Source organism: Taurulus bubalis (assembly GCF_910589615.1).
Source record: "Taurulus bubalis genome assembly, chromosome: 13".
In the NCBI taxonomy this organism is placed as follows: domain Eukaryota; kingdom Metazoa; phylum Chordata; class Actinopteri; order Perciformes; family Cottidae; genus Taurulus; species Taurulus bubalis.
In genome coordinates, this window is record NC_136601.1 from 23,381,072 (window position 1) to 23,405,869 (window position 24,798).

General features: G+C 44.0%; 1 protein-coding gene across 1 annotated transcript in view; it reads left to right on the forward strand.

The window, feature by feature from the left end:
* Positions 1-24,497, forward strand: part of LOC306745880 (storkhead-box protein 2-like) — a gene marked incomplete at its 3' end in the record, with an annotated part of 54,374 nt that extends 29,877 nt beyond the window's left edge. The window contains exons 2-4 of the mRNA XM_079228741.1: positions 7,709-7,861; positions 19,688-22,079; positions 24,293-24,497. Of these exons, the coding sequence (XP_079084867.1) occupies positions 7,709-7,861; positions 19,688-22,079; positions 24,293-24,497 (2,750 nt within the window). The remainder of the gene's footprint in view (positions 1-7,708; positions 7,862-19,687; positions 22,080-24,292) is intronic.
* Between the last annotated feature and the right edge of the window lie 301 nt (positions 24,498-24,798).

Genomic DNA, 24,798 nt, shown 5'->3' on the forward strand with positions numbered 1-24,798 from the left:
CACCGCTATATTTATATAAGCAATCGTTTCATTGTGTGTGTGTGCGTGTGTGTCCTACATCCAGCCTTAGTCTTCTAACTGGGTCACACCAGAACCCAGCTGCAGTACTGCAACACCGGCTAAGAGAGCATGTGCGCGCGAACAGACACACACAGAGTGTAGCAGAGATGCATGAAGCAGAGCAGAGACATGCTACAGAGATCTTGAAAGGGAAGACCGAGAGGGAAGGAGGGAGGGAGGGGGGAGAGAGAGGAGGAGAGAGGGGGGGGGAGGGTAGAGGGGGGAGAGAGAGCTACAAAGAGCAACTGGGGATGCGTTGTCATGCCAACCCTCTTGGCAGCCCGCCCACAAGCTTGTATGTCTGTGGGCATCACACAGTGAGGGAGGGGAGAAGAGGCACGGATGCAGAGTGAGGCGGTGTGTGATTGGTCACACCCCCTTGTCTTTGTGTGGCGCAAGGGATTGTGGGAAGCCCTTGACTGAATGCTCATTTGTGTGTGTGAGTGGGAAAAGAGGGGGGGGGTGTGTGTGTGTGTGTGTGAGAGACCAGAGGAGGACGACGCCTGCGTGTGTGTGAGGGGAGGGGGAGGAGCAGAATGTGTGTGTGTGTGAGAGAGAGAGAGAGGAGGATGAGCTAGCGTGTGTGAGAGAGAGGGAAATAAAGAAAGAGAGCTGTGCTTCCATCAGAAGCTCTACTATGCTTTTTAACTGGATTTTATTTTTTGGATTACTAAAAGGAGTGGATTACTATCAGCCAAGGTTTGAATCTGCCTGTCACACGCTTGTCTGTCTTTCTCACTGTCTGTCTCACTGTTTCATTGCTAGTCTGTTAGCAGCAGCTGCTAGTTAGCATTAGCATCCTAGCGTCACAGCTCGAGAGAGAGGGAGAGGGAGCGAGAGAGAGAAATAGGAATGCTCCAAGGATGGATGCAAACATATTGTAGGAGAGATATATACTGGAGGTTCACAGAAAGCAAGAGAAATGGAAGGATGGAGGGAGAGAGAAATGGAGGGTGAGAGAGTGAGGGAGGGAGTGCATGACAAAAGGAGGGGGTGTGGTTTAGTGCTGTGGACAAAGGAGGCTGGCTGATTGTTTACTACCACTGCAGTGAGAGGGACATGGACGACCAACGTTCCATCATCTTCCCTCTATCACGCACTCTCTCTTTTGATTCTCTCAGCACTCTGCTTCACACAGCTGCTCCACTCTTTCATCCTCTCCTCTGCATCATAGTTTTTCTCTCCTAATCTCTCTCTCCCCCTCCGTATCGCTTTCTCCTCCTCCTCCTCCTCCCCTGACTAGCTCTCTCTCTCTCTCTCCCTCTGTCTGTTTTTTTGGACAGTGTAGTAGTAATGGAGTGAGCAGGGCTGTGAGCTAACGTCTGCTGTTACAAAATGGCTCTTCTTTACCTCAAACTGAGTGATTTTATTGGCAGGACTGGATCACGAACACTCGTGCTGATGCAGCTTCTGTAAACCAACAGTAAAACTCAACAGTTGATGTTTCACTCCACACTCATGACATGTGTTTGTCATGACAAACACACATTTATGTGAGCTAGCTGCCCGCTATGTGACTGGTCAGTGAGTGCATTCTTCACCTGCAGTCGTAGTCATGGTGAACAGCAGCGCTGGTAACATGTAACATGTAACAGAAGCAGCATTTGTATTTAGCGTTCTTTTACAACTTGGGTCTTGTTTTGTTAAGTGAAAGGTGTTTCACCGATTGGATTAGTTTTGGTTACTACTGTTCCAGCCAGTAAAATCAATACAACGTCCTGATTGATAACTGACATGCTAAAAGACGTTTTGGGATAGAATATCGTAAAAGAAAGATTCACCACCTTTTATGTGGATGACTGAGAACACAGAGCAGCTGCTGTGGAGCCATGCCAGCTGTGCCGACATATAACAGAATGCATTCCGTGAGGCGAGTTTGCGACAGCTTTAAACTTGTTTTCGTCTGATAATTAAACAAATTAAACCCACAAATTAGCCATTAAATTAGCAAAATACTATCGCCCCAAAATCGTAATGCTGGTCTCAGTTGTCTTTCCCACTTTGGGCACCTGGAGAAAGTTTCCAGCACACCTTTGTCCCAGTGAGGAGGAGGAACACTTTCTTGCATAGCTCGCTCTCATGGCGTTGCTCCGACAAACGAGGATAGAAGCTTACATTTCTTACCAGTTAGTGTTTGCTCTCGGCCGCTCAGGTTCTGGAGGTCTGCAGCCTGGAGTGCCCTCTCCGGCCAAAACCCTGTAATGTACACTTTTAACTTCCTTGTCCATGACATTCTCTGCACTCATATTTGGGGATTTTTTGTTGTTGGAAACATACTAAGGTTGCAATACAAGCAAAGACAACAAGGACATTTTTGAGCAGGAGGTCACAGCTACCAAAGCTGAAGTGGCACTCTGTAGTTCTTCCTTGCCTCCAACGACGACACTGCCCTAATGATATGATCGGTGCTATCTCAACTCCCCCATGGATCATTAAGAGGCACAATCATAAATTCTGTTCTGGGCAGCAACTATCCGCAAAGGGACAAAAAAGTCTCTACACTGCTGTCTCATCTTTAGTTCTTCTTTTTCTCCACATGGGTCTGTTCCAGTCTACACTGACACTCGGTAGATATAATCATATAGTGAAGGATATGTAGATTCAAAACATACAATGTTACTGTGTAACATTCATACAGCACTTTTGGGGTTAAGTGTCTTGCCCAAGGACATATCGACATGGGCTAGCAGAGCCGGGGATGGAACTGCCGATCCTCTGATTGTCTGCCTCCAGAATGCCAGCTGTTACTGTAGTGTGTTCAGGCTATATCCACACTTTACGTTCACTTTACTCACTTAATTTTACATAATACGTTTCTGTTTTGAAACCGGAAACGATCTCCGTTCACACGGGCGTGCGTTTCAACGTCGTTTTAGAAAGTATTTCCGTCCACACTAACACGCCTGAACACGAATATCACATGACTATTCACGTTCACCGAGCATGCGGATGCTGGTGTAAACAGGAAGTAGATTGGTTGCTTACAGAAAATACGACGTATTATAGTACTCTTTAATAATAAAAGGTTGTGGGTAACAGTAAAGATCTTATAAAACAGTGGTTCTTAACCTTATTGGAGGTACCCTGCAAGCTTCATCAGTGCATTCACCGAACCCTTCGTAATTGGAAAAATATCGGCCATGTATGGCAAAATGAGAATGAATTTTCGAAGCAATCTGCGTGACAATGTTGGTACACAGGGCTAATTCCACATGCATGGCAAAAACACGATTCAGCACCTTTCCTCGGGATGGTACAGAAGTACCTCGAATTCAGAGCCCGTTTCCTTACACAACTCATTGAAGATGCGGTGCTTCATAGCACTATTTTGCACATAGTTCACACATTCAACTACAATTTGTAATACTTCTGCCAGTTTTGGAAGCAAGGTTTTTTGTTGCCAACGCATGCCTGTGCAGAACACAGTGCGTAACAATGATGTGTGGTGCATCAGATTTCACCAGCGCTCCAAAACCAGAGTGTTGTCCCAGCATGGCTGGAGCTCCCTCCGAACAAACTGCAGAAACCATATTCCACGAAAGATCGTTGTCTCTGAAGAAGTCATCCATGAGTTTTTTCACATCGACTGTTTTGGTTGTTGTTGTAAGAGGCTTACAAAATAAAAAATCTTCCTTTTTATCACGTCGTCTTTCATATAGCGCACAAATACAACAAGCTGGCTTAGATTTGAAACTTCGGTGGTCTCGTCGAGTTGGAGGCTGAATTTTGCTGGGGCTTGAAATCAGACCTGAACTGAACTACTTGAGCCAAGATGTCAGCGCTCATGTCGTCTATTCTGCTGCTGATAGTGTCATTTGAAAGAGGAATTTGGGATAACTTATCTTCAGCCGCTTTTCCCAGCATGATATTCGCCATCTTCAACACAGCTGGCTTTACGAGTGGTTGGTTTCAGCAATGGTATGTGGTTTGACCTGCTTTGCGATCAGGTACGCAACTCCGTACGATGCTGTGAGGATCGGTTTGTCGATGGGTACAAAGCCGAGAACAGGCAGAGTAGCCTTTTCATCGAATGTGGCTCTCTTCACCTTGAATTCAGCGAGCGTTGTGTTTTTGTATTTCCCATCTCCATGTAGCTTTAGGATGTGTTCCTTTTAGTTTTGCCGGTGTTAGGCTAGAATTGCTCAACTTGGCATTGCAAATCATGCATTGAGGACTCTGACTCCCATCACGTTCCTTTATACACGTGAATCCATATTGTACGTATTAGTCCAACTACTTTCTTTTTTTGCTTTTTTTGTTGGTGAGCAGAGCTGCAGGGGAAGAAGAAAAATGGTGTGTTGCGGCCCGACATTGGTAGTGTGAACCGGGCTATACTGTGTGCGTCTTGACCCCTGCCAAACCCCTGAGAGTGACTCACCGAACCCCTGGGGTTCGATCGAACCCAGGTTAAGAACCACTGCTCTAAAATCTTCCTCTTTATACTGAAACTGAAGAAAAGGTTTTGCTGATCAAACTTAGTTACAAGGCTGCAGCTCTATCTCTCTCACACACACATGAAATGTACTTTCAAAGTAACACTTACAAATCAAAGTTTATGGGTCCATAGATTTGGTCAACACGCGTCTCTCACTCGGTTCCTCGGTTTCGTTGTCTGTTCTCACTCGTAGCTCTGCTGGAGAGTTTATACTTTTGTTCCTTTACAGTTTCTGTGAACAAAATAAGTGGTAATAAGAAAAGGAAAGTCCTCCGTTTTGTGTCCAAACTGTGACTTCAAACGTCCGCTCTGTAGGGCTGATAACGCCGCTGGACACGCCGCTCACTAATCACTTCCATAGCAATAATGTTAGCAGTAGTAGGATTATAAAATGCTGAATTTAACTGCACAACAGCTGCTAGTATACACAACAAAGTCAGAAAAGCCTGTAATCTGTTATCCATGTTGAATTAACCTGATAGTCCATCGATACTCAAGGCTGTTGTTTGTTTTTCTTCCCGTGACGGATCAGGGAAGGATACGTCGTGACTGCTAACACCCAAACAAGTAGAGGGAGCAGGTGTCTACGTCATCTTTTTCACAGGCCTCCGGTTCTGCGCCTGTCCACACAACCCCGGAGATTTCAAACTTACACGGCATCTGTATCGTTTTCAAAGTCCTTTGTTTTCGGTGCTCTGAAACTCCAGAGTAGTGTGGACACCTGGCGTAACTGTAGGAATGATCTGCCTTTCAAAGATGGAAACGTAGGAGTGAGGATACGCTTCAATGTGTTTGTAGTAAAGTAGTAGCAGTAATAGCACAATAGTACAGATGACACTATGCAGCAGTGGCACTAATAGTAGTAGTTAACCCTAGAACACTAACGTTACAAATAGTAACACCATCACTAACGTCGGGTATATTTTACCCGATATAATGTAGCTTAAAAAAAAGTAGTTCTCATCAAAATATGTTAAAATACAAGGCAAATTGAAGTACTCTTCTTTTACACTATAGAACTTCTCATAAAACAAAAAACAGGTATCATGGGGGCCTAATAAAAAGGCTCAAAATTTAGTAAAAAATTAGGGAATTGTTAATGAAACCTGAATTTAAAAAATAAATAATGGAGCTATGAACTTGTTTTTCGATCCACCCGTGCCTGGGACATGTGAGGCTTGTCCAGTAAAGGCACGTCTCCCTGCATGCTAATATCCACCCGAAATGATTTTACCCTCCATCACTAACGTCGCGTGAAAATCACCGAACACTCGGGATTGGAGCAGAGAGACACGCCCACCTTCAATAATGTCAGTGAGCAGCCTGAAGCTACACAAGGACCCACACAACTCAGATAAAAGCAACACAATGAAAATAAAGTAACCACAATCGCTTGGGTAAAAATCACCCCGACGTTAGTGTTCTATTAAAGAAGTACTAACCACAGTGGTATTAATAATAGTACTAAAACAGTTGTATTAATGATAGTAGTTAAAGAAGTACTAACAGCAGTAATAGTAGTAGTTAAAGAAGTACTAACCGCAGTGGTATTATTAATAGTACTAACAACAGTTTTGTGAATAGTAGTAGTTAAAGAAGTACTAACCGCAGTGGTATTATTAATAGTACTAACAACAGTTTTATGAATAGTAGTAGTTAAAGAAGTACTAACCGCAGTGGTATTATTAATAGTACTAACAACAGTTTTATGAATAGTAGTAGTTAAAGAAGTACTAACCGCAGTGGTATTAATAATAGTACTAAAACAGTTGTATTAATAATAGTAGTTAAATAAGTACTAATGAGTGGTACTAATAGTAGTAGTTAAAGAAGTACTAACAGCAGTAATAGTAGTAGTTAAAGAAGTACTAACAGCAGTGGTATTATTAATATTACTAACAAGAGTTTTATGAATAGTAGTAGTTGTTGAACTACTATTAATAGTATCACTGCTGTTAGTACTTCCTTAAGTACTAACAGCAGTGGTACTATTAATAGTTGTTAAAAAAGTAGCAGCTAAAGTAGTGGTACCGGTGTCCTGTGTGGACCGGGTCATACATGCCATGCTGGAGACTTGTCCCAGTCCTTGTCTGAACATACGGGTCCCTGTCGTGCAGAAACACAGTGAGAAGCAACAGGAAATGGCCTCTCACTCGGCTGTTCTTTAGAACGCATATGGGATCCCACCACTGTGTGAGACTGTGTGTAGAGTCCTGAGTTTGTCCTCTGATCCCCTTCCATGCTGAGGGCTGCAGCTGTGTCCGGAGGTGGCAGGGTGGTAGTCCGGGTCCTGAACAGAGCCTCAACAGCTGTGCTCTGTCCTCTTCTCGTCTATGTACACACCACTAAATCTTTTGGTAGTCAAGTTGGCAAGTTAATAAAAAACTCACATATCTACCTTATCTACTTATTCTGGAAAAAATATGTACGGTAGTCAACGATGAGATAGAAATCCGTTTTTTCCCCCTTTTGACTTGTCGTAAGAATCACACACATGTTTGTCAATTCAAAAGACAGTTTAGTAAGTCAGTTGCAAGTTTCAGAATATATGTATATATAACAATATTATATATTCTAAAGTTCACCTCCCTCACCTCCAGCTCTCTCTACAGGATGTCAAGTGTTTATCACGTGTGTTCCCTACATCTCATCTACCATTATACTTTCCATGTATATTGGCTGTAAATTGGTTCAGTCGTCGTGATCTCTATTGATGTTTTAGTTCAGCCACACTCGACAATGCTTGTTATTTGATGATTTGATGGGGGTCCTTTTATTGAATCTGTATAGATCTGCAGCAGAATATTGTCTTCTGTCTTTACCGTGTTTCTTCTATAGGTTCTGCACTTTATAACTGTTGGACTTTACAATTAAGCAGCATGGCGGACGTTGTCATCACAAATGTCATGTTTGTATGTTCATACATTGGTGATTGCTAATTATGCTACACTCTCCTGTAATTCAAAAATGATCGAAAAACCATCACAAACATCCTCCGTTCCACTGACGTTGACATTTATAGTGGCCAAGTGCGTTTTTCTTACCAAAATGTTATCTCTCCATCTTATCTGAGAAGCAAAAACATGTGTTAATGCAGGTGTATATGCTGCGGAATACATTGGATTGGAATGAGTGTCCATATGTCCTACACGTCCTGGTTATAGCAGATATTTATGAAAGTCACTGATTTCTGTGATTTCTGTCTTTTTACAGGTGATGTGTCACCCATCAGTATGTCCCCCATCAGCCAATCGCAATTCATCCCTTTGGGAGAGGTATTGCTATTGGCTATCTCTGCTATGAACTCCGCCCACAAGCCTGTCACTCAAGAGGCCCTAACTGAACACCTGCAGACATGTTTTCCAGGTAACACCAGCTCACACCCACACGAGTCCACAGCGAACCCCATCCATCATCCTCTGTCTACTGCTGCATAGTCACTGCTGTCATAGGTTCAAAATCAAACTAAAACATACAGATCATTTTTGTGTTTAGTGTTGTTAAAGTAGCTCAAGCTTATTTTTGTCAACACACTCTGGAAAAAGAAATGTAATAGCCAACTTTTTTATTTATTCAATAAGTTGTATGTTTAATTGACAGCTAATGTTTCCTAGTTAAATATATTTTTTGTGTGTGTTGTGTCAACCTGGGAAGTGAGTAGACAGCCACAGACATGGTGTGTCCATGCTTATTTTTACCCAGCAGTTTTTCCTGGAGTACAATATTACATTTTTAATTCAATTCAATTTTATTAAGCCACACAATGTGTGAATCACAAATCACACATTTTGGGCTTTTTTTAATCTGTACAGCAGGGGTGTCAAACTCATTTTCACCACGGGCCACATCAGCATCATGGTCGTCCTCAAAGGGCCGGTTGTAACTGTAACACTGTATACATTTTACTCCCCCCGAACATAATGTTAACTGTCTTTGTATTAGATTATTGTTTATTCAAGTGTAAAAATATTGTACATGCATTTATATAAATGTAAAAATATATGGAAGCAATTGTCTCTGTTACTATGACAGAAGTCCATTTAATTTAGGGTTAAGAAACCCACATTGCTAAAGATCAAACTTAAAACAGAAGAAAATAACAAAGACAAAGCTTTTTTGTCACAGTTGAGAAGGATATAACTGGTCCAATAAATAATTGTGAACAAATAAAGACATGCATGTGGTCTGGGGCAGTGGTTCTGAACTGGTCTGGGGCAGTGGTTCTGAACTGGTCTGGGACAGTGGTTCTGAACTGGTCTGGGGCAGTGGTTCTGAACTGGTCTGGCTGCAGGACCCGCCTTGACCCCTTAATGACAAGCTGAGATCCAATGCGAGGAACATTTTCAACTTCTCAAATTGATTTATTGATATGGTGCAGTTTAAACCTGAGAAAGTACACAATATCACAGTATGCCAACACACTTTTTTTTTTAATAAATATTCCCTTTTACACTCAATTAAAAACCAAAAAGTGCATCTTAAGGACATGAGGTAATACAACACACATAATATTTGTATAACCTTTTTTAACAGACTCAGTGTTTTCATGCACAAACATGGAATAAAAAAGTCGGTAATGAAGCTTAACTATCACAAATAGTCCAACGTGTAAACTCATGCAAGTAAAGCGTGTTGTGAACGCAGCATTGAGGAGTGTGAATAGATGGCGCTGCGCTGCATAAAAAATCTCCTTCAAAATAAAAGCACATACAAAATCCCCATAAAATAAAAGCCCATGCAAAGGTCCGCGATTCACTGAAAACGGGTCCGTGAAGCCGTTGTGGGCCACATAAAATGACGCGGCGGGCCGGATTCGTCCCGCGGGCCTTGAGTTTGACATATGTGCTGTTCAGCGTACGACATTCTCTGTCCTTGAACCCTCCCATCAGATAAGGATAGATGCGATGTAATGTGTTCGGAGTTAATACACAAGTTGGACACAAGTGAGGGAAGCAAGGACACTTGTTATTTGAATGGAAAGCAGCCCAAGCAGCATGGTTGCTAGTTCAGCAGCAAGGATGGTGCAGCACTAGTACAATGAGTGTTTCCACCTAAAAACAACACCAGTTGTGCTCATTGGAAAGCACAACAAAGAAGGTAATGCTGCTGGGCCTCAGTCAGACCTTTTCTAACTAACTAACAACCAACCACCTAATGTGTAAAATAACTAGCTTGAACAGGGCACACGGTATTTGATAGTGTGTATAGATAAATTCGGCAAAGAAGTGTATTTTGACACACAGGCGATGTTCAGGTTATGTGTTGTAAAGTTCCCATAATGGAAAAGAGACATGTGGGTAACTGGTTTGCATCACCCATGCTTCATGCTTAGTGGTTGGTGCTGCTTGATTTCAGAGAATTTACCAATTCAAACGAACGCTTCCAAAGTTAGATGAAGGAAGCTCTCATAGAATCCAAGCAAAAAAGGCTCAAACCGGCCTTGCAATTATGTGTTTCAAAGTTTGATCAAAGCAAACGCTGTGTCCCTAAAACGGGAAGCGGTTTTGGGCCATGAGCCAGAGATGGTGAAGCATGAACGCACTTATTATTTTCACCAAGAAAAATTGCTGCACACATGTGCGTGCTTAAATCCATGAGTGAGCGTGCACCTCTGTGCCTGTCTACGGTTTATATCACTCGGCTGCAGCAAACTGCATAATATTTTGAGTGGCCAGTTATGGCTGCATGCTCGGGGACTTCTTGGTCAAAATTTCTCAAAACACCTTTTACTTCCTGTTTGATACTGCCACTGACTGTCCGCTGACTCCTCACTCTCTCTTCTCAACCGCCCCCGGCTCATTGGCTCATTGAAATCAACCTAGCCGGATGATCAGAGCATCAGAGTGTTACAGCGGGCCAACTTCCGTATAAACTAAACAGACTTACGGTTGTAGCAGGCTACGTATAAAAGAAACAGACTTACGGTTGTAGCAGGCTCTCACACTTATGTGCATAGCACTGGTGACCAAAGCGTCATTCTCCTCACACAAAAAGTTGTTGTGTAAGTAGGACTAGCACAGACATTATTACATTGTAAATGTACTAAATTCACAGTGTTACACCAAAGTTCAACAGTCATCCTGAGAATGTGTCTTCTGTTTATTTCATCAGATAAAATCTACATTTCCTATGGTACAGTTATGAAGTTAACACATTTGTGTCTTCACCTCAATGTATGCCATCTAAAGCAGATCTGCATTTGTGTGTCTACTGAAATCTTTCCCATACCTATGTAAGTTATACATATATAATAGATAGATTTGGCCAAAGACTGCTGACTGCTGAAGGACGCAGGGGTGGACAGCCATCAAGAAGTTTGGGAAGACTGACCAATGGCTGATCCATTCCAGAGTTTACATTTTTCCGTAGATGCTGTATGGTCCTAAGCCTTAGCATGGGCCAGCCTAGCCCCCACAGACACGGACGACAACAGTGTTGACTGGGCCAATAGAATAATTTCCATATTAAGGGGGACGGGGACCGGGGGGGGGGGGGGGGGGGGGGGGGGGTTTCAAGGGACTGCAACATGGATGGTAGACAAGATGAGTTAAAAGCGATACATTTATTTAAAGAATAACACAACTAACCTAAACTAACCTAAACAAACAAAACTAATAAGCTGCAGTGTCGACCACAGGAGAGCAGCCAGCCAGTCAAGGGAGCGAACCCTCCATCTTCAGGTGTTACGTCTTTATAGCAGCCACCAGGCTCAGGTATGTCTGTACGGTCATGGAAAACCTGGAAAAGTCATGGAATTTTTTTTAAATGGTTATTTCCAGGCCTGGAAAAGTCCTTAAAAAAAAAAAATCCAAAATGTTTGGAAAAGTCATGGAAATGTGTTATATTCATGTGTTCATGTCGTTCATTTACGCTGAGTTTGAAATAATGAATATGCTTTTCAAAGAAAGACGCTCAAAATATAAGCAGGTATACATACAGACATCTATATAAATGTTTATTCTTTTAATCAAACTATTGTCTCATTCGTTTTTGTCATTTAAGGTTTACTGTATGCTTGTATGCTTGTAGGGAATTCTCATTGTTAGTTTAAATACTACACTTTGTCATGTATACACCGAGATTTCACAAAATGGAAATTTAGTTTAAAGTCATGGAAAAGTAATGGAAATCTATTGGTCAAAATGTGTATGAACCCTGTCAACACAAAGCAAACAGGACCCAGAACCCTGGTGGAAGGGAGGGGTCATCACAAGGGGCCCAGTCCATGTCGCTGTGTCCTTGGACAAGACACTTAACCCCAAATTGGTGTTTGAATGGGTATGACTGGTTACTTAGTCCTGATGGGCATGTGGCCCCTTAGCCCCTGCCATCAGTGTATGAATGGGTGAATGATGACAAGTAGTGTTAAAGAGCTTTGAGTGGTCAGAAGATGAGAAAAGAGCTGTACAAGTTCAGTTAGTGTTACAATTACTGGAAATATGTTTTGGGCTGCGCTCAAATGGCACTGGCATAAAAGGTGTCTCCATCTCTAAATCCCAGACTAGATGTAACCCAAAAAAAACGTCTGTTTTGACCACTTCATCTGCATCAAGCTGCACTACATATAGAGCGTCCTCTTCCTTAAACTATTTCATTCTGGGTCTCTCACGACCACGAAATCACGTTGTTGGCTAAGCCCAACTACGTGATTCATTCTACTTTGAGTAAAAAAAAATAAAAAAGCCTGCAGCCAGATCTGCCGGTGTGCCGGTTTAACGTTAACGAGTGACGGCGTGAACTGAACCCGACTGGGGGGTTACGGCATGTTTCACCACGTTGCGTTTTTTTCAAAGCATGTCTGAACTGTAACGGAACATAACGTAACTTTAACAACAATGCACAACCCAAACAATGTGATAGCAAGCTGACTAGCTTAAATTAAAAACAAGTTTGAGGGAAATGAAGACGCTGTAGACATCTTAACGCTGATTGGCCAGGACTTGGCACGTCACATCAAAGATGTTTTATTTTTGCGAAGATCACGACCTTTACTTTTCTCAGTGTCTCACTTCAATCTCAGACACGCTGACAGGCCAGTTGCTCTGCTCCGGTTTTTTTTTTCTTTCTCCGCGACTTATTGACTGGCGTAATAATCGCGCAACACAACGAATCGATAACGAAATTCGTTGCCAACACTTTTGATAATCGATTGGAGCTCCGTCGCTACATAAAAAAACGGAAAAAAACGATGCAGGAGGAACAACGAGAGACCAGAGATGCACTAATACAACTTGGTTAGACACATTATGCATCCTTGATTACTGTGTGGTATTTGTTATACAGTAAATGTACGTTGGTACATAGAGGGTGATAAGAAGCTGAACATGGAGGGACTTAGGACCCTGGGGAATGTAGGTGAAAAAAACAGGAAGAGACAGCATGGCACGGAAGACACAAACAGCTGTTCACTGGTCAGTTGCGAGAGAGTTGGCCAGCGAGCGGTGAAGAACGAGCGGTGAACTGCTGGTGGTCCTTTTCGGCGTCAATGAATGAATGTGTTTACTCGAAAAATAATACAGAGATACACCGTGAAACTGCCAGAATCTTACAAAATACCGCGATATGAATTTTTGAAATGTAAATGGACCTGTACGTGTATAGCGCTTTTCTCGTCTTCCGACCACTCAAAGCACTTTGACACTACTTGTCGTCATTCACCCATTCACACACATTCATACACTGATGGGAGGGGCTAAGGCTCCACCTGCCCATAATGAGTAACTAACACACATACACACATTCACACACAGTAGGCACAGCTACTGGAGCAATTTGGGGTTAAGTGTCTTTTCTAAGGACACATCGACATGGGCTAGCAGAGCCGGGGATCAAACCGCCAATCAATTGAAGGACGACCCTGCTCACCACTGAAGGTTCAGTAGTGAGCACCACATGTAGTGACTCACTACAAATGCCATATGTGACTCACCACATGTGGTGAGTCACTACATGTGTTTTTAATGTATTGGAAAAAGCACTGATGTTCTCACATCTTGTCCTGTCCAACATTTGTGAAGCTAGAACCAGAGATGGCAAAAAATAAGTTAAACAAGAAATGTGTTTTCAAAGTTATTTGATTGCTTAATTACATTTATTATTCCAATGATACTTTTTTTCAATTATACCTCTCATTTTTGATCGGGCAGTAAATGTTTTTTGTTGTGTTCCATGGTGGACCTACCCCGTCGTTTTACATTGCATGGGTTTCCCTCTTTAGAGAACATGCGTCACGTCACCAAAGCAACTGCGCCTCTATGATGTAATGACAGGCAACACACACAGCTGTCTGCCCAGCTGCTATGCAGTCTATCAATGAGTTTTTAATGTGTCAATCTGTGGCTCAGGCATCTCCTCAGACTGATTTTTAAAGATCATTTTGCCTAAATGGGTTAATTTCATCAAATTCCTTTGCACTGATGTAATCACTCTGACATTGAATAAAGTCAACCTGCTCCATCATTTCTGTAACCCAGGCCTCTTTATCCTTTAATCAAGTCTTTCCTTCATTATTGATGACCTAGTAAAAACAATTCTAACATTCTTGGTTACTTTAAACTGGGATAGTTCAACCTTTTGTGATTTGTGCTTATTGGTTATTAATAACACACATATCTCAGTTCATTGGTGGTGCAGAGACTGTGAGCAGCCTCCTGAAGTTTTGTTGTCACAGCGAGGTTGCCAGGTTTGGAACTAGAGCCTGTGGAGAGACCGGGGGCATATTTACTGAAGATCTTATCTGACCACTAGAGAAACACTCAAACAGTTGTTAAGAGACAATTTTACTAAAGGACTAAAATTCTGTTTCTCATTGAGAAACGGCTGAACTATATGAATCCAATATTCCTCTCTGCAGAGAAGTGTGGATAATGTGACCACCTCGAGAGACGGCTGCCATTTTATTCTGCATGCTGCAGAGCCTGTGCAAAGTGCTGAGCAATATCAATTCATGTTTTGTGTGCGTATATAGAGCTTTTAGTGAGTCCAACATAAATCAAACCACAGGGACAGCAGTATGAAAACAACATGAAGAATTAAGTATTTCATGGCGTAGTATGTGGATGCGTAAAATATCTGGTGTCTGACGAGGACATTGTGCAGAGTGGCTCAGTACACTAAGGCTGCGTGGGTGCTGTGTTCTCTACAACTTTGGAGTGCCCAAGTAGAGCAGTTTCAGGGTCAGAAATTAAAGTACGTTTAGAAACTGAAGAACTATTGAAACAAAATGTTAATGCAGTTTAGCCTCAGAGTAGTGTCGTCAGCCCTGTTTTTTTTTTTTTTACCAAACGTAACACAATAAGAACAGGAAGTGCAAACATAACACTGGGTCTATGTCTAAGTGGGTCATAATGGTAAGAGATACATACAAATAAGTGTGGGTTCATCACAAGGTGTAGACAGTTAAAGGAGGGGTGGAGGGTTTTGGTTATGGTCCCACGCAGAATATATTTACCCAATTTACCCAGTTTTCCCAATTTCATGTCTATGTCGGCTCACCATTGTGAGTGCGTTGGGGGGAAGCACTTTTCCAATTCACCAATACCAGGCACCAAGCCAATCAAGCCCAAAAAGCAAAGAAGTGTCATTGGAAAGCAGGCACCAGAGAATCTAATGATAGGACACTGAAAAAGGAAGCGATGGGGGAAGGCGCAAGAGGAGATGAGGCCCCCTGAGTTTTTTGGATATGAATTTCCAGCATACAGTTAAGGCGGGACAGGACCAAAACATATTAATTAATTAGATTGGCAGCGGCTACATGTTGGGTCAATGTTTGATTTGATTGGGGCACACTGGGCCCTGTGGATAGCTTTGCTCTGAATCAGCCTTTACCATGTGGATGTGGGGAAGAGCGGCTCAGCCTGAGTGGTCAGACAGGCTGGAAAAATGGACAACATTCATCAAATTTATTAGGAAAATGAATGAGAACGGAATATGTATTCTCCAAACAGACCTTTTATAATCCTCCCTCACAGTTTACACACCTGCTTCCACTTTGACCCACTGTTTCAGGTATACTCCATTTCAGCTTTACTAGCAGATAAAATCAATAGCTGTGCAGTGCACCAACTGCTTTTAGGTACCAACCAGTCTGGACCGGGAACTCTATTCGGTTCTATTCTCATCATCATCAGTAGAAGTCGCCTAGTACAAGTTCTCCCCTGATGCAATGTGATATGTAAAACCACACATTTGGATGTTTGTGTGACCGTTAGTCTGTCCTGATTCCAGACCAGCAGACAGCTTCTGTCTCCACCTCCTTCCCTCTGCTCGGCCTTCTTATCAACAAGATGGACTGTGTGTGTGTGTGTGTGTGTGTGTGTGTGTGTGTGTGTGTGTGTGTGTGTGTGTGTGTGTGTGTGTGTGTGTGTGTGTGTGTGTGTGTGTGTGTGTGTGTGTGTGAGCTCTGTCTGTCTACATGGAGTTGCATCATTATGGCTGGGCTGAACGGCTGCTATGATGTAACTAGCAGTAATACCTTGAGCTGACAGTGGGAGAGAGAGCATGATATATTGAGAAGAGAGAGACAGAGAGACGGCTGGGGGTTAATAGAGGGAAGAGTATGGAGAGAACACAAAAGGAGAAATATATGAAGCAGAGAGGATACATAAGAGAGAAGACATTTGTAAACTGAAATGAAGGCGTACACTGTAATAGAAAGAGGGAGGCCGGCTGTGGCTCCGTGTGTGGTGTCTGTCTGTCTTACAGTTCAAGGGTCGCACACAACATCTGGTTTGCTCAATTGGTCTACTAGAATGTAAAGAAAGGAAGGAAGTTTGGAAACTGTTGTAAATAATATATAATTTAAATTGATAGAGGGAGAACTGCAGGAGCCCTTCTTCATCTGCCTCTGCTCTCAAACCCCACAATTACAATATTAGGTGTAGTTTTCTCTTCACTTTGAATGACATCATCGCTAAGATGGCTTTGGTCCATCTGTCATATTTACACACAGAGGACCCATGGACATGCAGTTGAATGAGTGATGGAGCAGTTATGGGTTTGGTGCCTTCAGTGGCGGGCCGTGCGTTTTCTACCTAGGCTTTTTTGCACTATTATGGGCATGGAGGGAGGTCACACGGGGTGTGTGGACCGACCTGCGGAGCTATTTTAACCACTTTGACACGAGAGAAAAGGCGCTTTATGAGACAGCGGACACTCCGTGGAACAATGTGCAATTATGCAGCGCTTCTCTGTTGGATGCCTCCATCCTTGCCTCGGCGATGTTGTGCATCCTGGCTGACCCACTTGACCAGCCCAACCCAACGGGGTTGGTCACAAAAACAAAAAACAAATCCAAAACTGCGGCACTAAAACACCGCACACTCACGAGCCACGATCATAATAAAAAAAGCACCATACGCGCATGACGGTATGGTGCGTCATTAATGGACAATGCATGTTTTCCAAATCAACAACCAGTCACATTTAGTTATAACAAAACAATCCAACTAAACTGCGGCACTAAAACACACACAAGACATCTCCGATTGCAGCTGCTGCACCGTGGCACTGCGGCAAGAGTAGGAGCTGCTGCCCTGCACACTATTTGAATTCTAGTAAACAACACAAAAAATTCAGCACTAATATATAAAAAAATTGTCAGCGTTAGGTGCAGCAGCTAGCTCCCCGACAACCACCAAAGGTAGCGCGACCAAAGGTAGCGCGACCAAAGGTAGCGCGACCAAAGGTAGCGCTACCAAAGGTAGCGCGACCAAAGGTTAGCGCGACCAAAGGTTAGCGCGACCAAAGGTTAGCGCGACCAAAGGTTAGCGCGACCAAAGGTTAGCGCGACCAAAGGTAAGCGCGACCAAAGGTAAGCGCGACCAAAGGTAAGCGCGACCAAAGGTAGCGTTACCAAAGGTAGCGTTACCAAAGGTAGCGTTACCAAAGGTAGCGTTACCAAAGGTAGCGTTACCAAAGGTAGCGCGACCAGCCCCGACTCGACCAGCAGCAACAACAGCGCCGTGGCTTGTTTATGATTAAATACGACTGCAGATGTAAAAACAGTAACACAACCAGCAGTTCACTCACCAGATGCCCGTAACCCTCTGTGCGAAAGGCGTCATCAGTAAATCCACCAGCAAGTCCGTTTCTCAGGCTTCAGCCTGAGCTTCTAGGTAGCGTCTAGCTTCTACCTAGAAGCTTCTTTCGTTGACAGAAGTCACGCTGCCCCACTGACCAATCACAGCGCATGTTAATGGTCACGCTGGGCCACTGACCAATCATACCTCCACGGCATTTAGCGAGCGCTTGCACGTCAAGGAATACACCAAGCTTGTCAAACTAAAGATCTGATTTGTTGAAGTCTATGACGATTAACGATAACGTCCACTCCCCGTGTACTTTAATCTGCAAAGGCCTGCTTAAACTGCTTTGCCTCCATAGAGACACGGGAGGAAAACATCTGATTGGATGAAACTATCCTTCAAATCAGCTGCACTGAAAGCAGTGCTGACTCCAGAGCAACAGAGGAAGACAGGAGCTGTGCAATGAGAAAATAAGCTAATAGGGAAAAATAATTAGAATACATGTAGTGTATTTGTGAAAAACAATTAAATTATAAACTATAACTTTGTGATTCTGTTTAGGCCAGCAGAGAAGGCTTAGCTAGCCCTGATGGCCCGCCACTGGGTGCCTTGCTCTAGGGCACCTTGGCAGTGCCCGGTAGGTGAACTGGCACCTCTCCATCTACCAGTCTACACTCAGCACTGACTGGTCCGTTCTGCACTTGAACCGAGCCAAATCCTCCTTTTCCCCAGCCAAGGCCCGGACTGAGCTACTAACAATAATTCTTACATGAACGAAAGACGTAAGCACAGTACTACAGTTCCTTAAATGGTTCTTTACTGGATTACATTTAAAGTCATTTCATGGGTCACAGCAGACCTTGTCAGTGTTCTCATTTCTGCTTTAAAATGATCTACTTTGTCTGACACCAGAGCAAATGCTCATTTTCATAACTGTGAAAGTTGGAGATTTTCACATCACAGGTGATTTAAGGGTTAGTTAGTTTGATTGCACATGGAATTAAAATGTGTCTGTTGACATGGAAACTGGTATAGAGGTTTAGTGTGGTAGAACTGTAGTATACCTGGCGGAGGAGCGATTAAATCACTATTTCTCATAGTCATAGATAAGGTGATTTGAAAAGAGGAAACATCACTAACAAGTTTTTTCAAAGAAAATGTAGGTAATGGAGAGAGACAAAAAATTACCGTCTCTCCTCAAATGCACTCATGCTGTTGCATTCAGTTGGGAGTGTTAAAAGTGACAGGTGTGGAAAATGAAAAAGGAGAGCAGGGGGAGATGTTATAATCCTGCATACAATCATACCTCCACACAGCTGGCCAACCAATGCATAAAATGATTATGCATTGTCGGATTATTTGTTTCTCTGTGGAGGGGTGAAGGCTCTAATCACAGCTTTTTAGTCACGTTATATTTCAGTGATACCTGCAATATATATATGCTGCTATGCAGGTATTTGTCAGCTTGATAGTGAAAATGGTACATTTATACAAGTCATGTGAATGTTGCACATGTTTTTCAATATAATTTTCTCTCCACCACAAAGTGCACGCAAGAAAAAACACACGCTCGCGCAGCGGGGTCACGCGCAGCGCTATCTGTTTGTTGTTCTATTCAGAAATATTTCAATACCACTAAATCAGCAAATATTAGAAATGTATTTGTTTTGGGGGAAACATTTTCATGTTTGTCCACGATTTTTATATGTTAAAAAGTTTTTGCCACTGTTGGTAACCAACAAGCATGAATTGTTTGCCAATTTCTCAAAAATGATTGTCAATGACAACCTGGCAACCCTTGCTGTCGAGACTTGATTATGAAAAAAAGTGAGGTTTCTGTGACTGCAATGTATACATTTGAGAATAATAATACACCTGCATTATTTAAAGATAGTTTTTTGTCATCTGTCTACAGTAGATGAAACGCCAAAACAAAGTGTGGAATACTTCAAATGTTTCTAGACTTTTGTTCAACAAGAGATTACAAAAGGACCTGAAGGGGCCCTTGCTGTTGGCAAGATGAAGAATAGTTTCATTACTGTTTTTTACATTACTGTATATTTTTCATAAAAAATGTGATTCCTTGAAGTTAAACCCAATAAAAAGAGAATCTAATGTGGACCAGTGTGAAATGTATCTGCTCTAACTACTTCTCGTCTTTGTTCAGGTGTTCCCACACCAACGGAGGAGGTTCTGCACCACACGCTAAGCATGCTGGTCCGTGAGCGGAAGATCTACCCAACACCAGACGGATATTTTATTGTAACCCCTCAGACTTATTTCATCACTCCGAGCCTAATCCGAACCAGCTCCAAGTGGTACCACTTAGATGAACGTTCTGCGGACCGACACCAACAGCAGCAGCATCAGAACCAGCAGCAGCATCAGCAGACGCAGTGCACCTCCCCTCTCTCTGGCACCATCACCCCGTCCACCTCTGGAGCCGTGCGCGATCGAGCACACCCAAAGTCCAGCCAAAACCACAGTGGAGGAGTGGGGGATTCCTTTTACAACAACAACAGTTACCGTGGAGACGACCCCCCTAGCCACCACACCACCCTGCAGCGTCGATCTCCCAAAGACCACCGGGAGGCGTACTCGTCCCCACACTCCCCACAAACACCTCCTCAGCAAGCGGCAGGCAACACAGAAAAGAGTCGCAGCACCCTTGGGTTCCCCTTCAAGACGGACACGCTCACCAAACACCGAAGTGCGGGAGGCGGAGGAGGGGGAACTGGAGAGATAGAGAAACAGGCAGGTGGAGGAAGTGGTACAGGAAGTCGGAAATTTGGATTGAAGCTGTTTCGGCTGAGCTTTAAGAAGGACAAGGCCAAGCAGCTGGCCACCTTCTCTGCACAGTTCCCCCCAGAGGAGTGGCCGCTCCGCGACGAGGAGGTGCCCAGCCAGCTGCCACGCAATGTAGAGATGGAGATAATCCGCCGAATCAACCCTGACCTTACTGTGGAGAACCTCGCCCGGCACACAGCGGTCATGAAGCGCCTCGAAGAAGAGAGGGCGCAGAGGAGCAAAGCGTCGTCAGCCAATCAGAGCTCCAGGAGTAGGAGAAGCGGGGGTAGACACAGGAAGCAGTCTCAGACCAAACTCAGCCGCTCGCATAGCAAGACAAGAGCCCCCCGCGCCGAGCCCGGCGACGGTTCCCACCTGGAGCTGGCCGACAGGGACTACAGAGCCTACTCGTCCTCACTGGCTCGGTCACCAAGGGAACACGCCCTGGCCATGGAGCGGCAACGGGCCCGCCTTCATCTGGCACATAGCAACCCCAACATCCTCGACTCCTCCCACCTGCCTGTCACGCCAGAGTGGGATGTGTCCGGAGAGCTTGCCAAGCGGCGCACAGAAATGCCTTTCCCCGAGCCAAGCCATGGCCCATCATCCCACCACTCCAAAGTCCACCGCTCCCACTCCCACACCCAGGAGAGGAAGTCCAGGAACGAGCGCAGCGACAAGGCAAAGGAACGCTCCAGGTCCATGGACAATTCAAAAGGACCACTTGGAGCAGGGATGATTGGACCACCGGATTATTACGACGACCGGAGCCGTTACTATACTGACGATGGAACCCTGCGAGCCAATCAGAGCTCTGCTCACTATTCTCGTGCCACCCCCCCTTCAGCTAAACTGGCTGTGGATTCTTTGGGGTTGGATGGCAGCAGGAGTTTAGAGAAGAGTAAGAGCAGGGACAGCCTGCCGGCATACTCGCCCAAACCACTGTCCAGCGCCGTCCCTCCTGATGATTACTTCCAATGCGCTGGCTCCTCTGAGGCTGCTCTCACAGCAGCTAACCAGTTGGGAACGCTAAGCAAAAGTAGCCATGATGGATTAAAACTAGGCAGCGCTGACAGGCAAATGGACAGACAGACACCCCATCCTCTGGAAAGTAAGGAGGACTTATCAAAGATGGGACCTAAGGGTGGCAGTCTGCCTCCAATACCCCTCTCTATCCCTGACCCCCCCCTTTCCAATGGAAGACCTCCCCACAGTGCCTCCTCTGGTCAGGAGAAACGTAAGGAGATCTTTAGTAAAGACACACTCTTCAAACCTCCTCCCAGCCTCCCTTTGCCCGGCTACAGTTCCCTGAGAAAACCTCCAGCCCTCGCCTCCTCTACTGTGTCCTCGTCCTGCGATGCACTTGATTCCCAGGAGGCCTTTGACGCTCCCAAACCTCTGGTGGCCACACCATCCGTTACCCCACAGGGCATTGAACCCACTACCAGCGCTGCAGAGGCTTCCTTTGACTACTACAACGTCTCAGACGACGATGAACTCGAGGAGGGGGGGAACAAAAGTCGAGGGGAGGACGAAAAGGCTGGAGGAGGTGTTGTTGGGATGGGAGGAGGTGGAGCAGGGACCATGCAGTGGCTGTTGGAGCGAGAGAAGGAGAGGGATCTACAGAGGAGGTTTGAAAGAACCCTCACCTTCCCTGGTGCTAAAGAGAACCTTCCAGAGCCCAGTCAGAACCAGCAGTCAGCCCACTCTGCTAGACTAGACAGTATGGACTCCAGCTCCGTCACTGTTGACAGTGGATTCAACTCACCACGGTGAGAACATGTCTTTACGCACTGCATGCATACAATATAGGCACATTTAGAAACTCTAATTTTCCATTTATCTAATGCGCTGGCCTGCATTGTTGGATAGCCACACGCTTTCATTCGTTTCTATTTAGTTTAGAGGTCAGCCGATTGTTTTTTAGCCCCACTGGCACACCAGAGTGGAGGAGATTGCAGGTGACATTTGCAAGAGTAAATCATGTCCTTCTTTGTGCTGTTGTGGAAAAAGTATTATCAGGAGTTTTTTTCAACAGACAGTATATGGGTGAGTCCATCTGAATAAGCTGTCACACGTGTGTCTGAAGTTCAATATTCAATATGATTTCATGAATTAATTTACTGAATCACAATTCCTTATTAAATTAAAAGACCATGGAGTAGAAGCCCTGCTGGATCTTTGTGCTAATCACACAGGTGCTCTTTGGGTACTCCAGGTCTACTGGGCTTAATTAAGCTTGTGAAGGGCTCATTGCATTAGTGAAATTCATTCAAGAACAACTTGCAAGTGTGCTTTGGGTTACTTTTTTTTTAAAGGAGACTTTGAATTCATACTTGTCTGGGACCATACAAAAATGTCACCCATACAATGAGCCCTTCACAAGATGAATTAAACATATTACATCTAATATGGATTCGCTTTCAACATTTGTAAGTAACTCATTTCATTCAATAACTAAAACTCAAAGGCTGTGTTTGATTCTCAACCAAGGCACACTCGATAATTACCTGTATGGTGACCGGTAAAGGGGAAATGTCTGACACTTTGGAATTATCATCGTTCTGTGTCATCACATCGAGTCGAGAACTAAAGTTAAAAAGTTGCTAATAAAGACTTGAGAGGTCTGATAAGGGATTCTGGATCCAACATGGAACCAGCTATCTGAACCCAAGACTACCCTATTGTTTAACAAACCATATCGATAATATGACATTTAGTCTCTGCAGCTGCAGACATCGTGGTTAAAAAAAAGGAATACGTAGTTATTGTTGTCATCCCTGAAATTCCATATCGATGCATCTTTGATTGTTGGGGCTGATATTAATCCAAAAGTCACTAATATCAGTCTTACAGATGCAAAAATGTGAAAAAGGCGTTAGATATTTATTCTATTGTTCTAATACACATCTAGAATAAAGAACGTTGTAGCTGCTCGCTGCTCTCAACGCCGATCCTGTATGTTAGTGAAGTTTTTAGCCTATTTTTTAACCAGACGCTGGTACAACGCCACTACTGCCGTGTGATCAGGAGAGACGCTCCGAACTACGACCCGGATACACTCCTGTGTTTCTTTAAAGGTTTGGAAATCTGACATTTTCACATGACAGATAATGAACAAAGGCATTAAAGTGTGAGTGTAGCTGGAGTTTAGTGACGGGGGACGACGACTGAGTATTATATTTATAAAAATTCAAAGTCAGTCCGTCTTTGTCATTGAGTTTATAAATGAACCAAAAAAAGCACAATGACATTGTGAGTGTGGTAGTGCAATAGTTGCATCGCAGGATGCGAAATTTCAGCAAATTACCCCAAAAATGTTTTGGGGAGAGCAAGAGATATTGAGATTATTATTATTGGGGCCACTGTTAGAAAAATATTATAATCTGAGAATTCAAGAATTAAGTCATGAACCTATGAGATATTTATATCTATTTCTAAATTAGATATTTCAGAAAAAAAGTCAGAATTTTTCAAGAAAAAGAAAGTTTTAACATTTGAAGAATAAGGTCACAATAGTTGATCGATAGCCTCCTGTGGAAAGGTGTGCAGTAGTGTGGCTGTAACTGTGTCTGTCAGGCGGTGTGAAGGGCGCAGAGAGCAGGTCAGTCAGAGAATGTACAGCAGTCTGCAGGCCAAGTAGATACCAGCTGCCTTTCACATCATCATGACTGAGCTCTGGTCTCAGCTGAAAACCAGCTTCCCAGATGTACTCCATTGTACTCACATTGACTCAGACGTCGTGGAACTGGTTTCATTTGTGGGTATTTAATTTCAACTTTTTTGCTCTAAATTACAACTTTATCTTCATAAATTCATCCCTATTCTTGTAAATGCGTATTCCTCTGTGACGTGAATGTGTTTCATACAGGGTGTGTGCTTCTGTTGTCTGTTTCCTCTCGTTTGTCTAAAGTGGGAGCTTCAAGCACTTCATTTGGTGTTGTGGTTCTATCGTTTCTCATTGTGTGTTACTGTCTCTCTGCAGAACACGGGAGAGCCTAGCGTCCAACACATCTTCCATAGTGGAGAGTAACCGTCGACAGAACCTGGCACTGAGCCCCGGCCACCTCGGCATCACCACCGGCACCGCCACCCCCTTCTCCTTCCGCGCCATCCCAGAACCTGCCGGCACCCAACCGGAGAAACTCCAGAAGCCCAGCGCTTGCCTTGCGTCAATCACCAGCGTATAGGGGCGGGACTACTGTAAGGGCTGAGTGGAGCGCCGGGAGCCAACGGAGAGGGGCCAGAAAATAAAAGTCCCTCCCTCAAGGACTGTTACATCTTGAGACTGACATCAGTGGAGCTGCCACAGGCCCACTGTGGAACTATAGCTATAGACACACACACACACACACACACACACACACACACACACACACACAAACAGAGAATTTTAGACCACCAGGAAACTGCTCTCTGTGACACACACACACACACACACACATACCATATACACACCGGCCACTGGGCAGACTCTGACCATGTCATTCT